Source organism: Fusarium venenatum, assembly GCF_020744135.1.
Source record: "Fusarium venenatum strain MPI-CAGE-CH-0201 chromosome Unknown EDB82scaffold_2, whole genome shotgun sequence".
Lineage (NCBI taxonomy): Eukaryota > Fungi > Ascomycota > Sordariomycetes > Hypocreales > Nectriaceae > Fusarium > Fusarium venenatum.
Genome location: NW_027072130.1, coordinates 3300054 through 3322777, shown reverse-complemented (window position 1 = coordinate 3322777; position 22724 = coordinate 3300054). Strand labels below are relative to the sequence as shown.

General features: G+C 48.7%; 8 protein-coding genes across 8 annotated transcripts; 3 read left to right on the top strand and 5 right to left on the bottom strand.

The window, feature by feature from the left end:
* Positions 1–607: 607 nt before the first annotated feature.
* Positions 608–4410, top strand: EDB82DRAFT_545033 (armadillo-type protein; the record flags this gene model as incomplete). Its single annotated transcript, XM_025734023.1, has 8 exons — positions 608–697; positions 942–1020; positions 1104–1579; positions 1642–1826; positions 1885–3746; positions 3799–3974; positions 4031–4154; positions 4202–4410. The coding sequence occupies 8 exons, from the start codon at positions 608–610 to the stop codon at positions 4408–4410; spliced, it is 3201 nt and encodes a 1066-aa protein (XP_025584871.1).
* Positions 4411–4963: 553 nt separating this feature from the next.
* Positions 4964–5827, bottom strand: EDB82DRAFT_574345 (putative calcium binding protein Caleosin; the record flags this gene model as incomplete). Its single annotated transcript, XM_025734022.2, has 1 exon — positions 4964–5827. The coding sequence occupies exon 1, from the start codon at positions 5696–5698 to the stop codon at positions 4964–4966; it is 735 nt and encodes a 244-aa protein (XP_025584870.1). The 5' UTR covers positions 5699–5827.
* An 879-nt stretch (positions 5828–6706) lies between these two features.
* On the bottom strand, positions 6707–9142 carry EDB82DRAFT_156307 (uncharacterized protein). Its single transcript, XM_065607080.1, has 4 exons — positions 8726–9142; positions 8017–8666; positions 7496–7969; positions 6707–7442 (listed from the first exon to the last, which is right to left on the bottom strand). The coding sequence occupies exons 1-4, from the start codon at positions 8928–8930 to the stop codon at positions 6882–6884; spliced, it is 1890 nt and encodes a 629-aa protein (XP_065464658.1). The 5' UTR covers positions 8931–9142; the 3' UTR covers positions 6707–6881.
* A 197-nt stretch (positions 9143–9339) lies between these two features.
* EDB82DRAFT_497256 (IMP-specific 5-nucleotidase) lies at positions 9340–11675 on the bottom strand. Its single transcript, XM_065608551.1, has 5 exons — positions 11455–11675; positions 11332–11367; positions 11031–11186; positions 10676–10966; positions 9340–10625 (listed from the first exon to the last, which is right to left on the bottom strand). The coding sequence occupies exons 1-5, from the start codon at positions 11477–11479 to the stop codon at positions 9808–9810; spliced, it is 1326 nt and encodes a 441-aa protein (XP_065464657.1). The 5' UTR covers positions 11480–11675; the 3' UTR covers positions 9340–9807.
* An 859-nt stretch (positions 11676–12534) lies between these two features.
* Positions 12535–14296, top strand: EDB82DRAFT_554643 (pyridoxal phosphate-dependent transferase; the record flags this gene model as incomplete). Its single annotated transcript, XM_065609634.1, has 3 exons — positions 12535–12583; positions 12625–13345; positions 13396–14296. The coding sequence occupies 3 exons, from the start codon at positions 12535–12537 to the stop codon at positions 14294–14296; spliced, it is 1671 nt and encodes a 556-aa protein (XP_065464656.1).
* Positions 14297–14700: 404 nt separating this feature from the next.
* EDB82DRAFT_554639 (nucleophile aminohydrolase) lies at positions 14701–15833 on the top strand (the record flags this gene model as incomplete). The annotated part of the gene is made up of 2 exons (XM_025734017.1): positions 14701–15385; positions 15439–15833. 2 exons carry the CDS (start codon positions 14701–14703, stop codon positions 15831–15833), a joined length of 1080 nt encoding a protein of 359 aa, XP_025584866.1.
* A 52-nt stretch (positions 15834–15885) lies between these two features.
* EDB82DRAFT_497254 (uncharacterized protein) lies at positions 15886–17226 on the bottom strand. The gene is made up of 4 exons (XM_025734016.2): positions 17155–17226; positions 16489–17092; positions 16252–16439; positions 15886–16195 (listed from the first exon to the last, which is right to left on the bottom strand). Exons 2-4 carry the CDS (start codon positions 16945–16947, stop codon positions 15967–15969), a joined length of 876 nt encoding a protein of 291 aa, XP_025584865.1. The 5' UTR covers positions 16948–17092; positions 17155–17226; the 3' UTR covers positions 15886–15966.
* A 2093-nt stretch (positions 17227–19319) lies between these two features.
* On the bottom strand, positions 19320–22324 carry EDB82DRAFT_545030 (kinase-like domain-containing protein; the record flags this gene model as incomplete). Its single annotated transcript, XM_025734015.2, has 2 exons — positions 19320–21448; positions 22252–22324. The coding sequence occupies 2 exons, from the start codon at positions 22322–22324 to the stop codon at positions 19320–19322; spliced, it is 2202 nt and encodes a 733-aa protein (XP_025584864.2).
* Between the last annotated feature and the right edge of the window lie 400 nt (positions 22325–22724).

Sequence of the window (22724 nt, the reverse complement as noted above, 5' to 3'; positions counted from 1 at the left end):
AATTTCTAATCTCAGAGGGCATCTTTCCTGATATCTCCTAGACTCTCCTAGGCTGGTATTGACGCTGCCTTGTACTGGACCTGGACCTGGAACTGGAGCCCTACCTTACTCAAACCCAATCAGAGCCTCCCATATTCCATCTTTTCAATTTTTGGGCCCCTGGACACTCGCACACACGGACGGCCCTGGTGCTACTTTCTCCCGACTACAACTTTTTGGCTCTGGCATCGCCCATCGGGTCCTAACATTTCCAGCTCTTGCAAAAGGGAAGCAGGGAAGAAAAAAACTTGTAAACGAAAAAAAAAAAAGTCACTCCGACTTTTCGAGGCGAATACTTTCGATCCCCGAATCAAAACCGCATCTGCATCGCACCGTGGCTCGTGGCCTACCATTTCGGACTGTGAACTAGCTGAGGTGGACTTTGTGCTTTTCTTTTGGGTGTTGTGCTTTTTGGGCTGTCTCTAGATGCCCCGCCATCCGCCGCTCGCCTTTCTTATCCAGACCTGACAGATCCTGATTCCGCTACTTTCGTCCGCCTCTCTTTCCACCACACACTCCTATCCTCTTCGGCCTCGACGTCGACTTCTCTATATATCCACCATTCACCATGGATACCGCCGCTGTGAGGTCCTTGCTCGCCGCTAGCTTGGACCCTGATGCAGACAGCCGAAGGCGTGCTGAGATTCAGTTGAAACAGGTGCGTCTTGCATTTGCGTCTTTGTCTTGAGGGAATGTCTTTGTTGTGCTTGGGTGCCATTGGAGATCCTGAATAGCCATCTGCTTCACCATTTCGGCATTATGGCTAGCTCGCATGCTTCTTCTCGCATTGTATCTCCTCTGCGCACACTGCTTTAACTTCACTGATCAACTGCCCGTCATATGCGCAAATCCTGAACCACAAGAAGAATCGACATGCTGATTTAAATTGCTGCACTGTCTAGATTGAAGAACAGCCCGGCTTCCTCGAATGTCTTCTCGATATCCTACAAGCCGAACAAGAGGCCAGTGTTCGTCTATCGAGTACGTTGATGCAATATTCGTGCCCCTCTATTCAACCTATCCCAGTCGCTTCTTGGCCCACCGCTGACAATATTCTACTCCAGCTGTCATCTACGTAAAGAACCGTGTCAACCGTTCATGGTACAACAGTGAGGGTTACTCTACCGAGCCCCCTTCGAACCCAATCCCCGAAGATGAAAAGGCTCGCGTGCGAGACCGCCTTCTGCCGATTCTTGCTGCTTCCGAAGGCCTTGTCCGCCAGCAGCTCATTCCCGTTCTCCAGCGAATCCTCCAATATGACTTTCCCGCTCGTTGGCCCAGATTTATGGACTTCACCCTTCAGCTTCTCAACACGAATAACCCTGGCTCCGTCCTGGCTGGTCTGCAATGCCTACTCGCTATCTGCCGCGCCTTCCGCTACAAGTCTACCGATAGCGACGACCGAGCACAGTTTGACCAGATCGTGGAGGCAAGCTTTCCTCGTCTTCTAGCCATCTGCAACGAATTAGTGAACCAGGAGAGCGATGAGGCTGGCGAGATGCTTCACCTTGCTCTAAAGGCTTATAAACATGCAACATGGGTACGCACCTACCGAAACATCTTTTCTGCTCTTCTGAAAACTTATACTGATCTTACTTGTAGTTGGAACTCTCCCCCACGTTGCGACAGCGCGATGTCAACATCGCTTGGTGCACCGTTTTCCTGCACACCGTCTCCAAGACTTGCCCCGCCAGTGCCATGCAGGGCGACCAACACGAGCGCGAGAAGCATCACTGGTGGAAGGCCAAGAAATGGGCTTTCTTCAACCTGAACCGTCTCTTCATCCGGTATGGCCAGTTATGTTTTCTCTCCATTGGTAAATTCATACTAACACGGTATTTCCAGACACGGCAACCCTGCCAGCCCAGGCAAGGGCGAGGAAGCGCTTGCTTTCGCCAAAGACTTCACCGCGAACATTGCTCCCGAAATCCTCAAGCACTACCTCCAGGAGATCGAGAAATGGGTCGCTAAAACCTCGTGGCTCAGCCGGCCTTGTCTTTCCTACACGCTTGTCTTCCTCGATGAGTCAGTCCGACCCAAGGAGATGTGGGCACATCTCAAGCCTCACCTCACCAACCTGGTTACTCATTTCGTCTTCCCTGTCCTTTGCCTCACCGATGAGGATGTCGAGCAATTCGAGGATGAGCCCGACGAGTATCTTCACCGAAAGCTCAACTACTTCGAGGAGGCGTCTGCTCCTGATGTCGCTGCCACGAACTTCCTTGTCAACCTCACCAAGAACCGCCGCAAGGAGACTTTCGAGATCCTCAAGTTTGTCAACGCTGTTGTCAACGAGTACGAACAGGTCGAGGATGACAAGAAGAACCATATTGCTAAGGAGGGTGCGCTACGCATGATCGCCACTTTGGCCCCCGTCATTTTGGGCAAGAAAAGCCCTATTGCGGACCAGGTTGAATACTTCCTTGTCCGTTACGTTTTCCCCGACTTCACCAGCTCTCAGGGTTATCTCCGTGCTCGCGCTTGTGACACCATAGAGAAGTTCGAGCAGCTCAACTTCCAGGACCAGAATAACCTTCTTACCATTTATCGACACATCCTAGACTGCATGGCCGACCCTGCCCTCCCTGTCCGTGTCACCGCCGCGCTCGCTCTTCAGCCTCTGATCCGACACGACATCATCCGAACGAGCATGCAGCAGAACATCCCTACCATTATGCAGCAGCTTCTCAAGCTCGCTAACGAGGCCGATATCGATGCGCTTGCGAACGTCATGGAAGATTTTGTTGAGGTTTTTGCCACTGAACTCACTCCCTTCGCTGTGGCTCTTAGTGAGCAGCTCCGAGACACTTACATGAGGATTGTCCGCGAGCTTCTTGAGAAGGAAAGCAAGGTTGGCGATGACGGCGAACTTTATAACGAATATGACGACAAAAGCATCACTGCTCTCGGTGTTTTGCAAACTATCGGTACTCTTATTCTCACCCTTGAGAGCACCCCCGACGTCCTGCTCCATATCGAGGCCGTTCTTATGCCTGTTATCAAGGTCACCCTGGAGAACAAGCTTTACGATCTTTACAATGAAGTATTTGAGATTATTGACAGCTGCACATTTGCTGCCAAGTCTATTTCTCCTACTATGTGGCAGGCCTTTGAGTTGATCCACACCACCTTCAAGGCTGGTGCTGAGTATTACCTCGAGGACATGCTGCCAGCTCTGGACAACTTTGTCCAGTTTGGTGCCCCTCAGCTAGCTCAGAAGCCCGAATACACTCAAGCCCTTTTCTCCATGGTTGCTGATATGTTTACCGACAGCATCCAGGGTGGAGTCGAGAGAATATGCGCCTGCAAGTTGGCGGAGGCCATGATGCTTAGCTTGAAGGGTCAAATCGACAGCTGCGTCGAGGGATTTATCAACATTGCTATGAACATTCTAGCTAGCCAGGATGTCAAGGTCAAGAGTTATCGTATTCACCTGATGGAGATGGTTATTAACTCGATCCACTACAACCCTCTCCTAACTCTTCAAGTTCTTGAGAACAAGGGCTGGACAAACCGCTTCTTCAGCCTCTGGTTCGGCAGCATGACAGCATTTACTCGTGTTCATGACAAGAAGTTGTGTATCGTCGCTATCTCAGCTCTACTCAGCCTGAACCCCGAGCATGTCCCACAAAGCGTTTCTGTTGGCTGGCCTCGATTGCTGCAGGGCATTACTGAGCTGTTCCGCTCTCTCCCTGCTGCTCAGAAGAGTAAGTTTAACACAGTTTTGAGTACAGTTAGTTCGAAACTAATAAACCACAGACCGCGACGAAGCTCTCCGCGATGATTTCCACCTCGAGTCTACCTACGATTACGGTGAGGAAGATGAGTGGGATGATGACGAGGCCAACTGGAACGTCGAAGAAGAGGAGGAAACTGGTGAGACAGCCGAGTCCAAGGACGAGAGCACTGCTTACCTCAACTTCCTCAACGAGGAGGTATGTTGAACGCACATTACTCACTGTTTTCGTGACCATTACTGATGCATAACCAGGCCCAGAAGTTCAGCAGAGCGATCGATGATGTTGAGGAAGACGACCTCGGTGAGGATTCTGTCCTGCTTGAGTCGCCGCTTGATAAGATTGAGCCTTACCAGCTGTTCCGTAATACTTTGATGAGTACGTCGAATGCGCGCTTGAAACTGTATATCACTGACCTGTTTTAGAAATGCAAGCAGAACAGCCCCAATTTTACGGGAGCTTGGCTGGACACCTTACAGCCGATGACCAGAACGTTATTCAGAACGTGATGGTCAAGGCCGATGAGATTGCCACACAGCAGGCTCAACAGGCCCAGCAAGCTCAGCTCCTCGCTCAGCAGCAGGCTGCCGCTATGGCCGCCAGCTTGGGTGCACAGAACGGAGGTGCTAGCTAATCCAGCGAAGATTGTGGTTGAGAGAAAATCAGTTATTGGAATTGTTTCCCCCTTTGTTATATCCCCTTCCTCTTTCGTGTTAGGGCAGGAGTCAAGATTCCCCGGGGACCAAGAGACGTGTTGAGCCCATATCAAAAGAAAGAGACTTTAGAACGTGCAAGCAATGATGGACGAACCCGCCGTGGAAGGCCTTCCAAAAGAGTGCCGTGGGTATGATTGGTATGGGGCAGCTGGATTGAGAGCCTATTTAACGAGTTGTTTATCATGATGGGAAAGGAGCACGGGTAGGAAGCGAAGCGGGTACGACAGAGACGAAGCGAACGAGAACGAGAACGAGAACAGCCTAAAACAGGAGACAAAAGAATCCCAAGGGTGGTTTGAGACGAACGCAACCCAACCCTGGATCAAACTAGTCAAAAGGTAAATTTATTGAAATAAAATCCATTAGTTCAAAAATTCTCGGTTGTCAAGCATAAACTGCCTGATCTCGCCGCCTCTAGATTGACCTTGATTGTCGTGAAATAGCCTGCGTTGCTGTGTGTTTTTGGTGGTGCTAGAACGGACAATTGACGATGTTGGCAAAAAAGCTCCTCATGCCAAAGCTCCTCCTATTCATTGTACCGTCTTCTCTCTCCTTCTCCTTCTTGATCCTCCAAAAGAGACTACCATCATAACACGCTTTCAAGTCGTCTTTATGTACAAGGCCATCCTTTTGCAACAGGACGTAGGTCGTCCACCACTCCATGAAAGCAAAAGTCCAGCCTGCCGGATCAGCTGCACATCGATCCTTCTTCCATAACCTTAGCAGATCATCAGCTGTCAGACATCCTTCGCCCGAAGAGTCAAAACGATCAAACAGCTGCTCGAACCGCTCGTGGTTGAAGTTTCCGTCAAAGTCGTATATTCCAGTGTCGGAACCATGCTTGGCCTTGTTGATGTGTTTGACATGGATGCGGAACATGGGGTCCGGAATCCAACTATGTCCCAGCCGCGTGGGGTATGAAAAGAAAATGGGGATGAGTAAAGAGCCTATTGAGAAGAAGAGGCCGAAACCGAGTTCGCGGAAGCCGCTGTAGACGTCCAATGGCCAGATGACACCATCAGAGTCGCGATCCCAGAACTGAACGTGCTTTTGGAGAGGGCTGAGGTTTTGGTCTTTGTTATCCGAGGGTTTACAGGTGGGCTGCTTGGGATGAGTTCCGCATACTTGGGCATATGTGCGTTGTTGGCAATGGCCATTTACTGCGCTGGCCGTGACGCATGGGTTTTTCGTATTGTCTTGGTACATCTTGGTATCTACGTAAGTAACGTTGATGGCAGAGGGTGTAGAAGCTGATGGGTGAGATCAGATTTGAAGGACTGGATGAAGCGATGTTATTGTCTACTATCATTCATTATACTGTGGCTCACTGGTTACGATTGATTGACGTAATTACAAAACACAACACAGATGTCAGTCAACATGTGATTGTATTTAGGATGATCAATGACCCGCAGATAACACAATGGCACAAATACATATGCATTGTGACATTACTGCATGCTTATCTGATGCCAAAAATAGTTGGCTGTTAAGAAACTACCATGATAGAAGCAGTCCTATAAGTAAGGCATGGGAGTGGTCCTGTTCAAATGACATGGCGGTTTTCTTTTAACTAACAAACTGTTCCCCCGTCGTACCCATAGGCCACTTTTGGGTGACATAAAGCTGATAGGGCTCAAGGTTGGTTCAATAAGACGAATAGCGTATAAATTCTGTCTTTGAATGCGTTTCTCAAGGATCGAGGGGGATGACGTCGCTATTGCCAGTCGTAAGGACGTGCCTGTCTCATGTCGTATCTTGTGTTGGAATCATCTCATCCAAGACCCGAGCAGTCTCATCCCTGACCCATGCTGCAGTAATTTGGCCAACAATATAGCCGCTGGGGCTCGCCATGACTGTCACTCTTCACCAAATTTATTAAAGAAAGTCTATCATGGCCCATGCGTGCGGGTGTTTCTCTTTCATGAATCTTGGGCCGGTGGTAAAAAGCAGATGGAAAAGGAAAACGTTGTACCGCTTTCGGGAACACTTTTTCAAGTAACGCGCTCTCATGCTCAACAACATGTTTCCCTCAAATGAGCTACTTTGGAATCTGGGATCTGAGACCTTTGACTGACCGTTCGAAGCCTCGGTATACGCCTCACTAAAGGAATCCATGTGGAGGGCGGCTTTGTTGGCAAACTGATGGTTGATTATGGAGTGTAAATGGTGAAGTTGAGGTTGCAAAAGCAAATTTAGAGATGAATAGTCGAAAGAGTTCCCTGCAAGGTACTAACTAAGGTGTCATACGAAGAGGAAGGAATCTTCTTGAGAAGACAAACGGTACACAACTTCCCAAATCTAGGTATTTACTAGTCCCTTCCTTCCCCATCGATGTCAACATCTACTGCAAACCATGTGAGAGATTATATCCTCAGGTTCTTAGATTCTAATTACCTGCTGCCTTGCCTCCTCCCCCTCCCGATAGAGCGTCCCATGTCAGGATGCCCTCCAGCGTCATCTTGTTCCACTCCAAACTCTCTTCATTTCCAGGGTTCAAGATACGTATCGCTTCAAGAACCGACTCCCCCTCGTCCGATACCCGAGATCCTGTGTACAACCAAGGTGAACCAGCAACTGGCAGAGACGCTTCGACACAATCGAGGCGAAATCGTCCGACAGAGGCTTGCTTACCATCCGTGTATCGGAACAGAAGCCCTGATATTTTGGACTTTTCCTTACATACCACAACTTCTTCAACTTCTTCGAGCGAAGCCTCCGAGTTGCTAGGCTCTCGTTCTACATCTAGCCAGGTCGACAGCCTTTCCGGCATGGAATCGCTGCCACTGCCACCTATTGTCGTGGCCGCGAATAAGGAAACGCCGTCGACGCTAGGATTGAAAAACACTCGCATCGGTGATCCTGTGGATGTTTGAGCAATACATTTCCACTCGCTATGTATTGCCCCGGGTCTTCCAATAACCAACGTTCGTGAGTGACTTGTAAGCAGCTACTGTACTGTCAGCATAAACTCGCAAGGAATGGAATAGCATTTGATCTTACAGCTAAAGCAATTCCTTGGGGAGATGGTTTTGTCTTTTGCCGTCTTTCGTGTGCGCCGTTGCCTTCATCTGGTTCGTTCTTTGTCCGTAGCCAAACCTGTTCGATTTTCTCTCCGGAATTTAGTGGGTGATAAATCCAATGGTTCCCTACTGGTGTCGCATTTTCAGGTTTTGCATTTTGCCATCTGTTCTTTACATTTTCGTCAAGCTCGTGGTAAAAATCAAGAGACTCTCCAGACCCATGTGCATGGATGTCTACAAGGCAGTCTTCATACCAACACGCGGAATAGGCGGTGATACAAGGTTTGTTGAAGTCTAAAGCTACCATACGGGCTTCTATTGCCATACCAAGACTTGAAGAAGGCTTTTTCGTCACATGGTAGGCCATGTTCTTCAGTGATCTCGGTGCCATTGGATACGGCCAACAGATGGTGGGATTTAACGGCGCAGCTGCGACACTCCGCAGTTTGAGGCCCTAGCCACAGGTAAGAACAGCATATATTAAGAGAAGAATAAACTCACGTCGTCAGAAAAGGTCAGGATCGGGCTCACTACCGGGAGCGTGCGCCACCAGCCAGAGTTTCGCTCCTCGGCCGACACTGCCGGGGGGTCATTGACGATCTGTCTGATTCCTAAATGGTCCTCTGAGATATAAAGATAGTGATCTTCGCGGTTATTGGAGGCTTTCCAAAGCAGCTGACTGCCAAGTCTTTGTGTATTCGACAATGAGGCTATATAGTCGATGCCGTTTAGGCTGAAATGTGTTGCCCAGACATCTTTTAATGGCTCAATCGTCCATCGGCCGGGTCGACCAAGACCAGACAGCGAAACAATCGTATAATGCAGAACAAGATGTTTGTTTATCATGAACAAAATCTCGGTTGGCAGGTTTGTGAACTTCTTGCTTATCGCCTGGTGCAAGTGGTTCAAAATCCACTCGTGTCGACGTTCATCTTCTTTGGACGATGGCTCATAAGAGTAGCGAGCAGCATCAATGAAATCGTTCTTTTGAAGCCCCAAATTCGAGGCAATCGTAGAGCATTCGACATGATAGCCTGTTGTGGCACATGCGTCGTGGTCGCTTTCGCATCGCTTGAAAGTTGCGAATAACTTGGCGTCATCACAAGAGTCCTCGAATGCAAAAGTTGATGACTCAGTCCCTCCAGAAGACCCTACCATCAAGGGATGTCAGTGAGAAGAATCAAGGTCGGGTTTTAGCTGTGCAACTTACTGGCTGTGACAAGTTCATCAGGCTTGATCACGAAACGGCACCATCCACATCGTCGGCTAACACAATAAGAAGGGAAGGGTATCAAAGGAGGGACAGGGCTCGCATAGTTCAAAGCATGCCATTCCCAATCTTGGATAGATTCTTCCCACTCCAGGTCCATGACTCTGTTGATTTCTGCTGTGCTTAGTCCACCGAGTCCCGTCATTTTCAAGACTGTGAGGGGCACAAGAACTAGAAAGCCTGCTAGCCGACCGACTGTGTTGAAGTGAGTAGGTGCCTAGTTATATGTCGAGCTGAGTCGGGATGAGTGAATTAGCCGTGAAATTATGATGATATCACGTGGCGCCGTCCAACGTAAGAAATACCACAGCAGCCATAATGCGCCAAGGTTGGTGGTTTAGATATGAGAGGGGGAAGTTGATCGTCTCCATGCACGAATGCTCACTTCCCCAGCGTACATACGTAAGCTGACAATCTTACCAGTCATATTAATTCATTGTGATTTAAACTGATCCCCAATAACACAACATACAAGGCAGGTACTTACAAAACATCAAAAGATATTTTGGTTTTCGTCCCTTGTCATACACAGCAGTATCAGACGAGGAATTGTACGATCGGTTGCAGCGAGAGGTATAATTATATTAGAACTAGAGATAGTAAGAATTTCTTTAAAATATTCCGGTAGATATCGACGCTACAAAAAGCCCATTGGTGCGTCATATTTAAGCAAAAAGGAACACCATGTCGGCCATAATAATCTTATCAAGGCTATAGAAGCAAGCCAACAGTGTTGGGGAAACTTCAGCGCCAAACCAAGCCCTCTTTTGATGAAGAGGGCAAGTCATTTCCAAGCGTGGTCAACATTTGCAACTATTACGCTATTTCGGATTCACCCTCCTTGTCCGTGTCGATTTGTCGCTTTCGTGGCGCCGCATACTCATCCATCTTAGGTGAGCGTCGGATTGCGGCTGAAAGACCTCTCCTGAAATAAACCGGCCAATCTGCCTATCTTGACAGTATCGAGCATAGTCGTATGCCAAAAGCTTAACCTTTGGCCGCTAGTCAGATCAAGCATTCAATCAAGACAACTTCTTTTGCATCATATCAGCTAGCTCGTCAAGGAGTTCGACGGTCTCAGCAGGGCTTGCAATCCATGCCGTGGTGCCGACACTACGTGCCTTGAAATCGTTGGAGCCTGCACTCAAGAATTGATCGCCTACGTGCAGTGTATTCTCGCCGCGAATAGCGCCGCCATTCTCTTTACTTCCAAACCACTGCTGGCAAACGGTTACACCCCAGCTCTTGTCGCCAATGTCAACAAACACGTCGTTGCCGCCGTTAAAAGCACAGAATGGTACACGGCGGGACTGACTTGCCACTGAGGGTGGGATAGGTGGAGAGCTTGGGCGGTGCTTCGTTGGGCGCTTTTCGCTGGACCCAAGGCTGCTAAGCTCGAGGATACGTTGAACAACTAGGACGGTCTCTTCAAGGCTCTCGCGAGCAATACGAGTTCCCGGCGTCTTGGGAATAATTCCTACCGCCCTATCCTTGCGCATGATCATGGCAGGTAAATTAAGGTTGTTGACGCAATCACGAAGTGCATTCTCAGCAACATCCAACAATGTTGTAATGTCAGCATCTGACCATGAGGCCATCTCTGGAGTCAGCCACTGGGTGCGTGGGACAGGTGCTAGCTTGTAGGGCGAAGAGGGCGAGTACTCGAACAGATAATTCGCTTCGCCTCCCATGATCACAATGCTTTGCTTTTGCACAGGGTCTAGATCAGTCGACTCGGCAATGGCGTCAAGCAATCCGTGAAGGCGTTCATAGTAGCGGTCAGCAGAGGTGTAACCAGCAGCTGTGACAATACCGATTTTGATGTTTTTGCGCAAGAGGTCTGCAATCTGTCAGTGTTTTGTTTGGAGATAACTTATATAACAAACTTACCGAGAAGACGGGGAATCACCGGGCTTGTGGGCTCCAAATTGAAACCATCATCGTACAGTGTCACGTCACCATCAAACGTGGCCAGTTGCAACGATCCATTGGTTACAGCCATGGACTGGGCTGAATTGAGGATTTGACGAACATCGTTGAAGGATGGAGCAACGAATCTCCGAGATGAGATGTACCGTTTTCTGTCTTGGTACTTGAAGGCGGCTTCAAGAGGGAGGCGGGTGAAAAAGGGGCCCGCAGTGGGGATGAGCATCCGCAATTTTGATGGGAGCATACTGTCATCTTGTTGACGACTACTACTGAGAGTCAGATGGCTTTTCTGTCAAGGGTGAAAGTGAAATCATACTGTGATCATCAATCATAAGCTCTACATCACGCATGATCTCAGCATAACGACGGTGAGCCTCCTCGGCCATCTGAGTAACACTGGGGCCATCTCCAAAGACGCCCGTGGGCTGCGAATATAGGACAAAAGGGACAGCTAGAAGACCTTTGACCCATTCTGAGATTCAAGTTAGCCAAGTTCGACATGAGTTCACAGTGAGGATTGTGAGACATATGATGCGGGGACGAGGCCACAAGGGCAACCATATATGTAGCTATGCAATATTTGGTTGATGGCTTGAACGAAGTTGGGTTCATCATACCGATAAATTGGTCTCTTCGGTGTGTCTTGAGAGCATCTGTTTGCTACTGTGAGCTTGTGCAACTATGAGGGTTTGAAGTACAACGATATGACATGGAGGCGGGGTTGTTGGTGGTTTACTTACACTCGACACGGTAACGGGTTGTCATGACTGTAGATGAGAAGTTTAGTGGTTCAAAGTTGGAGTTTCTTCTGATGAGGTAATGGCAAAAGTATGAGTTGTATGGGAGGAGAGGAGAAGAAGGAGAAGAGGGAGGAAGTCTTTGTGTTTGATAAGCTGAGGGGAGAGACGAGGCAGGACAGGACAGGACAAGACAAGACAAGACGGTGTGACTTGCCTTCCCTACCTGGGTAAGGTATGGAAGGGAGGTACCTAGACCGGTCCCTTCCCTGTAGGTACGGGAGCCGCCGCGGTGTTGGAGGGTTGAGCGGGGAACGCCGAGAATGCCCCAAGCTGTAGAGGGTAAGCGATATGATTGGTTCGGGAGATTCACAGATCCCCTGTCAATCTCTCCTGCATTACGGCATTGGCATTGGCATGCAAATCGAAATACCCTAGACTGACTACATTTCAGCCTCACGATTTCTGTTTCGAGCATTCATTCACAGCGTGAAATGAGCATAGGTTTGGTCTGGAATGAATGTAAAGGTAGTAAATCGCTTTGCAAGGTCCTAAACCGTTTTTACTGTTAGAAGGTAAAACGACCCTCAACGACAAGAGCTACCAATTGTGATAGTTTATAGTACACAGCACTACCTACAACCAGACAAACCCAAACCTCACCATGTTGCTGGCACCAGTCTTCCAAGGAAAATTGAATGCTCGACGCACACAAACGCTGCCTCATTTTTGATCGGCACGAACAAGTCAAGCCTTCAGTGGGCAGCTAAACCAGTGCTAATGCATGTCTTACGCTACCGTCAATAGTAGCCAGCCCCCAAATCTGTTCAAAGCGTAAAGGGCTGGCTGACGTGCCGTAGAACATGACAGAATTGATAGATCGACACAGCAGCCGAGTAAACATAAAACTGAATCGTCTGCTTTTCCATGAAGCACAGCGCTTCTCAGTTTCTTGTCCCGTTCTGCTGTGTAGCACATACCAAGGGTGATATCGTAGCAACCAAGCAGTTTGAACGACAAAAGATCAACCAGAATATAACGTGACGATTAGATTTATCTTCCATAATCGATATTAGTGAAGAGATGAAGGCAGAACTTGGGAGTTCGCTTCCACCAGGAGATAAGCATGCAAGTCCAACTTGCCCCCACCCTCGAGATGTTAGGAATTAACAGGATTGAAGGCAGTCAGTGTTTACATACCAACGTGGAAAGATACGTTGGCTTGGGCGAGGCGAGATCCAGAATTGATATCACAGCTAAAGACCGGCTACCCTCGATTCTTCGTACCGCTTGTCGTCGGCCAGCTCTCAGAAAAGTTACTACAATGGCCCTCCTGCGAATCAACCCCGGATAAGCTCCCGTCCGAGTTGAGAGCTTTATTAGCCGCTCCTGGACGGTCAGCGATGCTTCTGCCAGCAGGCCATTACGCGAACATGTGTCAGAAATATCTCAACGCCCAAAACAAGGGAGCCGTATTTGCCTTGCAAGCCGATTTCAACAAAGGAGTCTACCTTGCAGAGACTCTATACAAGAAGTGCTCTCCTGACGAGATTTATGCAGTCGTATATCCTCGAGAACTGGCTGCGGAAGCTAAAGCATTTTGGCAGCATACCGGTTTTGGAGTCTCGAGCCGACGAGCGACACACTGGCTGGAAAGCGCCCCGTTCTTGAACCGGGATAATAAATCACCTACATGCCGTCTCCAAAGCGACGAGGCTGCAGATGCTAAAGTTCGGGTACAAAAACGAATAGCCCGCTTGTTCAGCACAGAGACTAACAACCTGGATGCGGATGATATTTTCTTGTACCCAAGTGGCATGTCATCAATAAGCCATACTGCTGACACCATTGTACATATGAAAACCGATAAAAAGAGGACTGTCGCAATTTTCGGGTACGTAAATTGGGGGTAAGAAATCGTTGCTAAAGCTGACGTGGTTCAAGATTCCTCTATGTTGACACTTTCAAAGTCCTTAGCAAGATCTACGGGTTCGACTGCAAGCTCTACGGTGCTACGCCGTCCGACCTGGATGCACTTGAAGCCGATCTAGCTGGAGAACTACAGCTGAGTGCTCTCTTCACCGAGTTCCCAGGCAACCCTCTTCTCGGCTCAGTAGATCTCGAGCGTCTAAAGAAGCTCGCTATCGACTATGAGTTTTTATTCGTAGTGGATGATACCGTCGCTACATCAGTCAATGTCGAGCTCATATCGTACTGCGACGTCGTATGCACAAGCCTGACAAAGATGTTCAGCGGTAGCTGCAATGTTATGGGTGGAAGCATAGCGCTTAACCCCCAATCCAGACTTTTCTCAGTCATGAAGCGGCTTCTAAAAGACGGATTTGTCGATACATACTTCTCCCCAGACGCAATAGTGATGGAGAAGAACAGCGCGGATTTTCAAGAGCGAGTCATTACTGCAAGCGAAAACGCAGAGCGGACAGCAGCAATGCTTCGAAACCATGAATCGGTCGAACAAGTCTACTATCCGAAGGGCAACCCGACACAGGACATCTACGAAAAATACAAGCGACCAGAGAGGGGCTACGGATATCTTCTTTCCATTCGTTTCAGGACTCCAGAAGCTGCTATAGCGTTCCACGATGCGCTGAATGTGGCCAAGGGTCCAAGTCTAGGAACCAACTTCACTCTCTGCTGTGCGTATACGCTTTTCGCACACTTTTCTGAGCTTGATTGGGCAGCAAAGTATGGAGTAGTCGAGCACTTGGTTCGGGTCAGCGTCGGTATCGAAAGTCAAGAGACTTTGGACGAACTTGTTAGGACAGCATTGAGTGCAGCGTCACAGGCGAAACAGGAGTATGGTTACATCGGTGGTAAACTGTGATATAACCAGCTAAAGAATTTGCAATCCATTTCACATATCATCTCAATTGCAGCATTAAATGTTCTTCATCACGTTGGCTACAGCCTACATTATCTAACTAAGTACACATTTCTCTGCTGGATCATCATCGTGACGTTGCAGCCACCTATCAACAAGCTTGGGCGTATGGCTCGGGGTCACCTTTCCAATAAGAGCCCTTGTGTGAGTCCGATTGGAGGCACTCTGGCTTATATAGGCCCGAAACAAAACCTTGATCAATTACTGTTCAGGTCAGAGTCAGTGGATCAGAGAATGTGACTGCTATAAGTACAAGAGCAGTTGGCGGTGTCGAGTCAATCAGTTTACCCTCCCTTCATATCAAAATTCTACCATCCTTGGGCTTCAGTGCAGCTCAAGACATAATCATGCGTCTCTTACCACACTTTGTCAATCTATCCCTCGTCCTCGCGTGTGCCCGTGTCGTTTACAAAAGTAGTGGTCAAAATAGCCCGACTTACATCACCGGCCGTACCGTTGATTACACTCCAGGCAACGACTTGACCTTCTGGATCTTCCCTGCTGGCATACGTCGCCATGGCGGTATCAAAAGACACTCGTTAGAGTGGAAGTCTCATTATGCTTCCACCATGGCTGTCATGTTCAACAAGATCTCCGTTGAGGGAACAAACGAAAAAGGTCTCTCAGGAAGTTCTCTATTCCTCGGGGAAAGCAGCTACGGTAGACGCGATGGGCGTGATGGCATCTCGGCTGGTGTATGGTTACAGTTTTACCTCGACAATTATGGAAGTGTCGAGGAGGTAGCCAGGAATCACTGTCCCAGGAGGTGGAGGGAAAGGCTGAAACCCCAAATTGTCAGGGAGAATCCCGTAGGAGGCATCGTAACCAAGATGCATCTTGCTCTCTCAGACACCACAGGCGAACACCTCATCATGGAACATACCAGTCCTAAAATGCGACTCAAATGCTACCGTTCAAGGGAGTACGATGTTGTCGCCGGCGATACATATCACATGAAGCGATCGAGGAGCAAGGATATGATATGGAAGAAAATCAATGGAAGATCCAATGAACAGTGGCCTATGCCTTATGGTACGTATGTCCAATCCTGACAACCAAAATCAAACTCTTACCGTGAGCAATAGAGAGATACGATCGCCTCTTTTTCTACAACTATCACATCCAAGCATCCGAAGATTTTGCTTCTGCCCTTGCCACCACCATGGGAATGATACGCGGCGTCATGGTCCCCCAGATTAAGATCACACCGGAAGACAACAGGGATCGTGATTTATGGCCCACACAATGGATGATGTATACGGCTGCATCACAGGGCTTCGTCTATTTTGAGAGTGCCATAACTCCCTTGAGCTTTAACTACAAACTCTCCAACTTTAAACTCTCTGAAGGCTCTGATATCATGCTTCTCAGAGTAAGGGATCAAACGTGGAATTGGCAGAACGGAACAGGTGACGTGACACGGGAGTTTCGGACAAGAGGGGCGAGCGATCAAGTTCCCTTCATGGCCGGTGATCTTTAAGCATCTTGAGGAAACGGTATTGTTTGTTGTTATTGACAATACGCTGCTACACCAGAAAGATAATTAGTTTACAATAAAAATTGGTTGGAATACTGTGCCCTTGTTGCCCTAGAAGATCAACTACCAGAATTATTTAGAGAGAGACACAGTCATTCTTGCTGTCCTCGAGGAAGATGCCACCATATATAAGTCCCTCGTCCAAGTTGTCCTCCTGGAATCCAGCATTGGCAACATCATCGGTACCAGTAGGCTTCTTGAGCATACCGATCTGGTACTGTCCTTGTCCACTCAAGTCGCGAGCAATGGGCTTAGTAGCGGCCTTAAGGGGCTTGGAACCCTCAGAGTAGTAGGCTTGGATGGTGCTACAAATGACTGTTTAGTTGCGTTCTTCTTTCTGCGATGTGTGGCGGGAACTTACTTCTTGTCAAAGTTGAGAGTAATGGCAAAGTTCTGCCACTTGGCCTTGAGCATGGGAGTCTCCCAGAGCAGCTTCATCTTCTCATCAAACAGCTTCCAGGTCGCGGCGGCGTGGCCCTGACCGATAATGGTACCGGCCTGGAACTGGAACTGGTTTCCAGAAAAATCGGCCTTTTCGTGCCAGACATTCTATTATTGTTAGAGCCAGAGGAGAAAGAAAGGTTTAGCTACAACTTACCAGGTACTCGTGGCTGAGGTTAAGAGGTCGGTTCTTGTCCTGCATGAGACTGAAGTGAAGAGTCTTGATACCCTCAGAACCAGGGCTACCCTCGTTCTTGTCCTTGCTGAACTGCAGACCGGCACGTCTGAAGCCGAACTGCTTCATGAAGATACTCTCGTCGCTGATGGTAACCTCAAGAGGGAGGGTCTTTCCAGATGCATCGAAACGAGATGGGGTGGTTTGGGGAAGTTTGACGATCTCGGACCAGGAGATGTTGTTTCCCTTGACGAAGCCAGGGTTATAGGGGTTCCAACCGCCACCATTCTCCTTGTCAAAGTCGGCTAGAGTAGCATTCGCAGGGACTCGGCCATCGAAGACAACAGGGCATGCGTTCTTAGCTTTGGAGCAAGAACGGTCATCAGCTGGAGCAGCAGAGGCCACTGAGGCGAGAAGAGTGATGATAGCAGCAGCGCGCATTGTGAAGGTGTGTGAAACAGTGTATAGACAGCAAAGTAATGAGCGACAGAGAAGTGAATACTAGCCAGTAGTGGATGAATTGAAAACAAGAGATACCAAGAACCAACTTTTATGAGCCGGCTCCTTATTAAATACATATACTGCTCTTTTGTTCCGTCAGTCTGGATTCGGCAAATTCGGAAGATATCCAGTTTCATAGCCATGTACCTTTGTAATATCCCACTTTCGGATGTTGGATTTCGGTATTCCACCTTCCGAACTATTTCTTCTATTGGAGGAATTAGTATCTCTTCCTTCAGAAATAGCACCTGAAACGTTTTCTAGAACCCAAAGATCTCTAGCGGAGCGCAATAAACTTTGATGTTTATTAAGGTTTAATTAAGGTACTGGGATCCTTGATAGTAGATAGAGCAGTCTCTTGACATGCCCATGATGGTTTCAGAAAATCGACACGGGCCATTCAGTTGACGCAGTAAATAGTTACTAATAAAGAGACATTTGGAAGAAATGATGTTGAATTTAAGTTCTATTAGAGGATTCTTAGAGGCCTGACTTTATATTTCCTCCAATGCAAACACTCAAGCTACATGGTACAGCAAACTCAATCTTTAATTGTGTTAGAGTATACGGAACAGCGGCACGGCACTCCTTATTCCTCACTTCTTGTCAAGTAAACTCTGAGCAGCACAGGTACATATCTTGTTCATCTACTTCTTATGCTCACGCCCGTCCACAACCTCAAGCCATCTCCTTTTCCCCGCGCTTCTCTCACGTTACATCTGGGGAAGACACTATCTCCAACATAACTCAGCGGCCAAAAGTCTTGTTCCAAATGTCGCACAGGCAGCACAGTTTATGAACAGTATAAGGTCCCCCACGAACTATAAATGCGGGCACAAATCAACATCCCTTAAACTCGGCATCTCATCCGAGCGAGTTTTGACTGCACATACACAGTCGGTGTGCCACTTCTTGCAGCGCGGTTCTTGCGGCTGACAGCCTTATTGACTGGGATGTGACTCGGCACGTTATTTCCGTGGTGGTGCATTAGATGGAAATATTGTGTGCCTGACAAGCATCGAATCCTTTTTGGTACAACACTACCCAACGGTTTGTGTTGAAGTCGGGGTTTATCACGCACCGACGGAAGCGTAGGGGCCCTTCGTTAGTGATACGGAGTTGAGACCCTGAGATGTAGAGGTTGTGGTCGCCACTGCCATCTAGACCTTTACAGACCTGGTAGAAATGTCTCGCTCAGTCAGCCAGCCACCTGCACGACTCAAATGCATACCTCTATCAACCTACCTTTGGCAGAACTTCGAGACAGTCTCGTGTGCCGTCCCAATCCGTGATATATCCCTCACTTTGACACCGTCTTTGGCCACTACCCGGCTCTGAATATAGCAAAATAATGAGACATACAGCCATGTCGCGTGGGATGTTTACATTGACACAGCTGTGTACGCCACGTGTGCGTGTATTCATCCGTTCCAGCAATATGGCCGAGAAACCGGAAGAATGACTCCAGATCCAAACATGTGACAAAAGGCATGCTATATTATCAACAAATCGAATGCTTCCATAGCCCTTCTACTGTCATAGATCTCACCTTAAACCATGTTTATCTAGATAATACTCTTGCTCAAATGTCACACGATTGGTACACCTCGTCACAAGCCTGTCAAAACACGCCATGAAGACGTAAAGTGCCACGGCCACGACACCAAGTCGTTCCGAAGACGGCTCTTCTATTATGGACACTAAGATACCAAGAAGAACGTGGTTTGCATTCAAGAGTTCAAGTCTATTGTGCTCTCTGCAGACAGACTACCACTGCAGTAAGCCCAGATGTACCAATACGTATTATATAATGTATGTAACATGTGCAATCTTTTGAGTGGGCGCATCTTTGCATCAACAGCATGACAGAAAAGAACAAAGCGAGTGAACTGATAAACCTCCGTTGTTAATCTTTCACCCTCCTTTTCTATGGGAGCAAAGTGAGGCAGAATGTCATGTTCCACCAGATTTCAAAAGAGCAAGAGACTGTCATTTCGGGGATATTAAGTCTGCGTGCTTGTAAGTAGTCCTCCGTCCTGCCGGTTGCAGTGCAGCAGCATCCGAAAGAAGCAAGGGAAAGTCTGTAAACTATGTACAGTTCGGTCTTGCAAAGAAGAGAAACGACAGTAAATCCATCAACTCCGGACCATGCGGGCCAGTCCCCCTCGCCATGGCCTTGACCTGAACGCCGATATATGTGCATACATGAATAATGAAGCACACAGCTCATTACACCCCTAACGTAATCAAGGTAACGGTGTGTTTGGCGATTATGGGGCATTTATGCCCTTCCATTATTCGTTAGTCATCGTCTAGTAGCCCGCCTGGCCTGGCATCTTGCCCAGGGAGTGAGAGCCAGTTCCCTTTGGGGGCAAGTGGTTATGACAGAAGATCTTCTTGTTGCCATTTATGGAGTTGTCTTTTTTGGTGGCATCGATGAGTAAAGCCGGGTCGTCATAGGATTCGAGCTGGCAGCACTCAACGTTTTTCAGCCAGCGGTTGTTGATGACTTCGTCGATTCCGATACGTTTGCTCGGCTCTGGGTTCAGCATCTGTAGGACAAGACGGCGCAAAGCAGGCGGGCTCATGCCAACGTCGAGGGCGTAACATTTAGGGTAATCACTATCGCTGATGGAGGCGTCGCTCTCTGGATGCTTCGCATACCATTTATTCCAACCCGTGACAAGCTTGTCGTAATGAAGCTCACCAGGCTCTGCTCGGGACCAAATAGCGCCTCCAAAGGTAAGGTAAATCATGACAATCGCAGAGCTCCACACATCAAGGGCTCGGGGGTCGTAAGATTCCTTCTTAGCGAGGACTTCGGGAGCGATGTAAGGCTCACTGCCACAGATACCAGGTGAGCACAGGCGGGTTTCGCCACCCATATTACGGCCGCATTGTCCGCCAGCTTCACGAAGACCCGGGTGGGTACCACAGAAAACTTCTGACACACCGAAATCAGTGATCTTGAGCTTGCTATCCTTGGTAATGAGAAGATTCTCAAGTTTGATGTCACGGTGGGCAATACCGTTGACATGAAGATAGTACACGCCTTGAATCAATTGCTTGAAAAGGCACATACGGTCCTTCTTACGATCGTCGCCCTTGAGGTGACCTTTTTGCACGAGGCTGAAAAGATCACCTTCGGAACAGTATTCCATCACGTGGTTCCATCGCCCATGGTCGGTACAGAGGCGGAAGGTCTCAACAATGTTTGGGTGATGTAGACTCTTTGCAATGCTGAATTCTGACTTGATCTTGTTCTCGTAGTCTTGCTGGCTTTCGCGGTGCGATTTTCCACGGAACTCCTTTACGGCATAAAGCTCTTCTGGATATCCCTTGCGCATCATGAGTGTGACCTTGGACGCGGCTCCCTTGCCAAGATGCTTGCCATGCCGACCCAGAAACTTGCGCTGGTATTCGAACTCGTTTTGCAGCTCAGCCACATCCACGGCAAAATCGTCAGGAAGACTCAAACTCATGCGGCGAGCCTTGGCACCAGTTCCGGACTCTGGAGGAAGAGGCCAAACACTCCGCTCAGGTGGATACATAGTCTCGTCGCCTTCTGCGGGTGGTGGAAGAGGTGTACTAGGGCGGCTGCCGTCATAGCTACTAGCTCGGCGGTTGTATTCAGGGCGCTTATTGCCATTTCCTCGACCGTTGTGATTCGCACCAACGAAATTGATGGCTCGGTTGCGCAAGGTAAATCCAGTGGAGGCGCGGTTCTTTTTAAAATCGCCCTGGCTAGGAACAGACTTGTCACCGTCACGTTCGCGGTGTGTAAGATTCATCTCGAGGCCGTTATCGCTGGGTGAGGGAGGAGAGTTGGAACGAGTTGTGGCAGATGAACGGTTCATGGAGAAGCGGCGACGAGCCGCAGCTCGCGGCTGGCCATTAGTCTGGGGTTCAGTTGGCGCGGATACGACCGATGGTGTTGCTGATTCTGAAGGGGTATAGTCGTTCCTGGCTTGTGAATTTGATCTTCGAAAGAAACTTGACATGGTGCGTTTGAAACTCGCGGTAGATATGGACCCACGAGTCGACTGACGGGTAAGGGAGCTGCCAGGCTCTGGCTCTGACGCTCTTGGGGTAGTTGGGGTAGTGGGTGGTTGGCTTGCGGACTGTGAGAGATAGCCCCCTTTGTTGTTGTTGTTGCCGGCGTTGGCACCTGGGATCGCAATAGGCCCAACCCCTGAAGATGCGACGGAACCGGCTGGGTAAGACTGCAGGCTTTGGAGATCTTGTAGGTCCTGTGTTTGAAGTGTGAAGTCTTGTGAATGACGACCGCTGACAGGAGTAACAGGTTCAATAGCAGATTCGCTTCCTGATTCACCGCCTTCTTCTAAAACAATTGATTCAGTAAGATCGGTGGAAATGTTGCGAGGCGAAAATGAAGACTGAAACTGGTTTGCGCGCAATGTTGATGGTGAGGTACTTTTATCTGTGGAGGACACAAGCAAAAAGACGTCAGCAGGCAGGGATAAGTTAGACTGGGGAAGTTGCAGGGTTCGGGTTGACATGGGACAAGGCTAAAGATCAACCGGGGGGTGCATGAGGCAGAAATAGATGGGAACTCGAGAACGAACAGAATAAGAAGTGAAGAAGGAAACGAGTGATCAAATCAAGCAGGGAATTAAACGGGACCAACCCCCAAATCGCCAAGGCTAGGCCCAGTGAAGGATGGATGGATGGATGTATGTCATGAATTTGTCAAGTCATGCTCAACCCAACAGGCATAGGGCAGGACAGGCCGGGATGGTAGGCAAAACGAGCAACGAACGAACGATTGAGCATGTGGGCTGGCAAATATTTGAAGCAGACCCAGCTGGTTGCAGGCAAACGCTTGCTTTCTCAGCATCTTCTGGAGCCACTTACAGAAGCCGCCTCTCGAAGCCGCACCAGCAAAGTCCCGCCGAACTTATCGCGTCACTAAACCAATTTGTGCAGGGTCCACGGAGATACTTCTCGCTTTCGGCAGACACGGGAATGACGAAATGAAGACTGAGTGGTAAAAGCGGAGAATAAAAAAAAGGGAGTAAATGAATCGATTGATTATGAAAGAAAACGAAAGAAAGCAAAATGGATACATCAGAAATAGAGAATGAATTGGCTTTGGAAACGGTTGAAACAAGCAAATGGATGGGGACTAACTGCCCAAAAAGGGTATAGACAATGGAAAGTGGCAAATCAGGAAAAGGAAGAATGGGCGAGTGATTACAGAGACAGAGAGAAAAAAGTCCATACCTGTTGCTGTTGCTCTTGCTGAGTCGAGCTGGTGGGGAGCCAGCATTGTTCTTGGGGCCGAGAGTACCGCCATAATGACTTATAGCAAAAAGGCACTTCTTCTGTTTTATCTCGATGGAGAGTCTGTTCGGTCCGTGATTCTGGACGGGGTACTGGGCTTCGGCGTACTAGCAGCGTCCAAGATACACCAATCCAAAGGTGCAGGTCGGGACAGCAGCTGGTCACTTACAGAGGCGGGTAACCAACAAGTGAAGTGAGGGTCACACACCATCCAGTGACTGGGTCGGTTGGAGTGATGAGGCGCTTCAGCGACTGATCCGATGTACAGGGCACTATTGGTGCTGTGCTGTAGCCTGTAATCGCTGTCCAGGCTGGCTGGAGAATGTGCGAATGTGGTTGGTCCGTCGGCAAAATGGGAATGGAAGGCTTCAGCGGCAACACCGAGTCAAGGTAACAGAAATTCCAAGACGGCT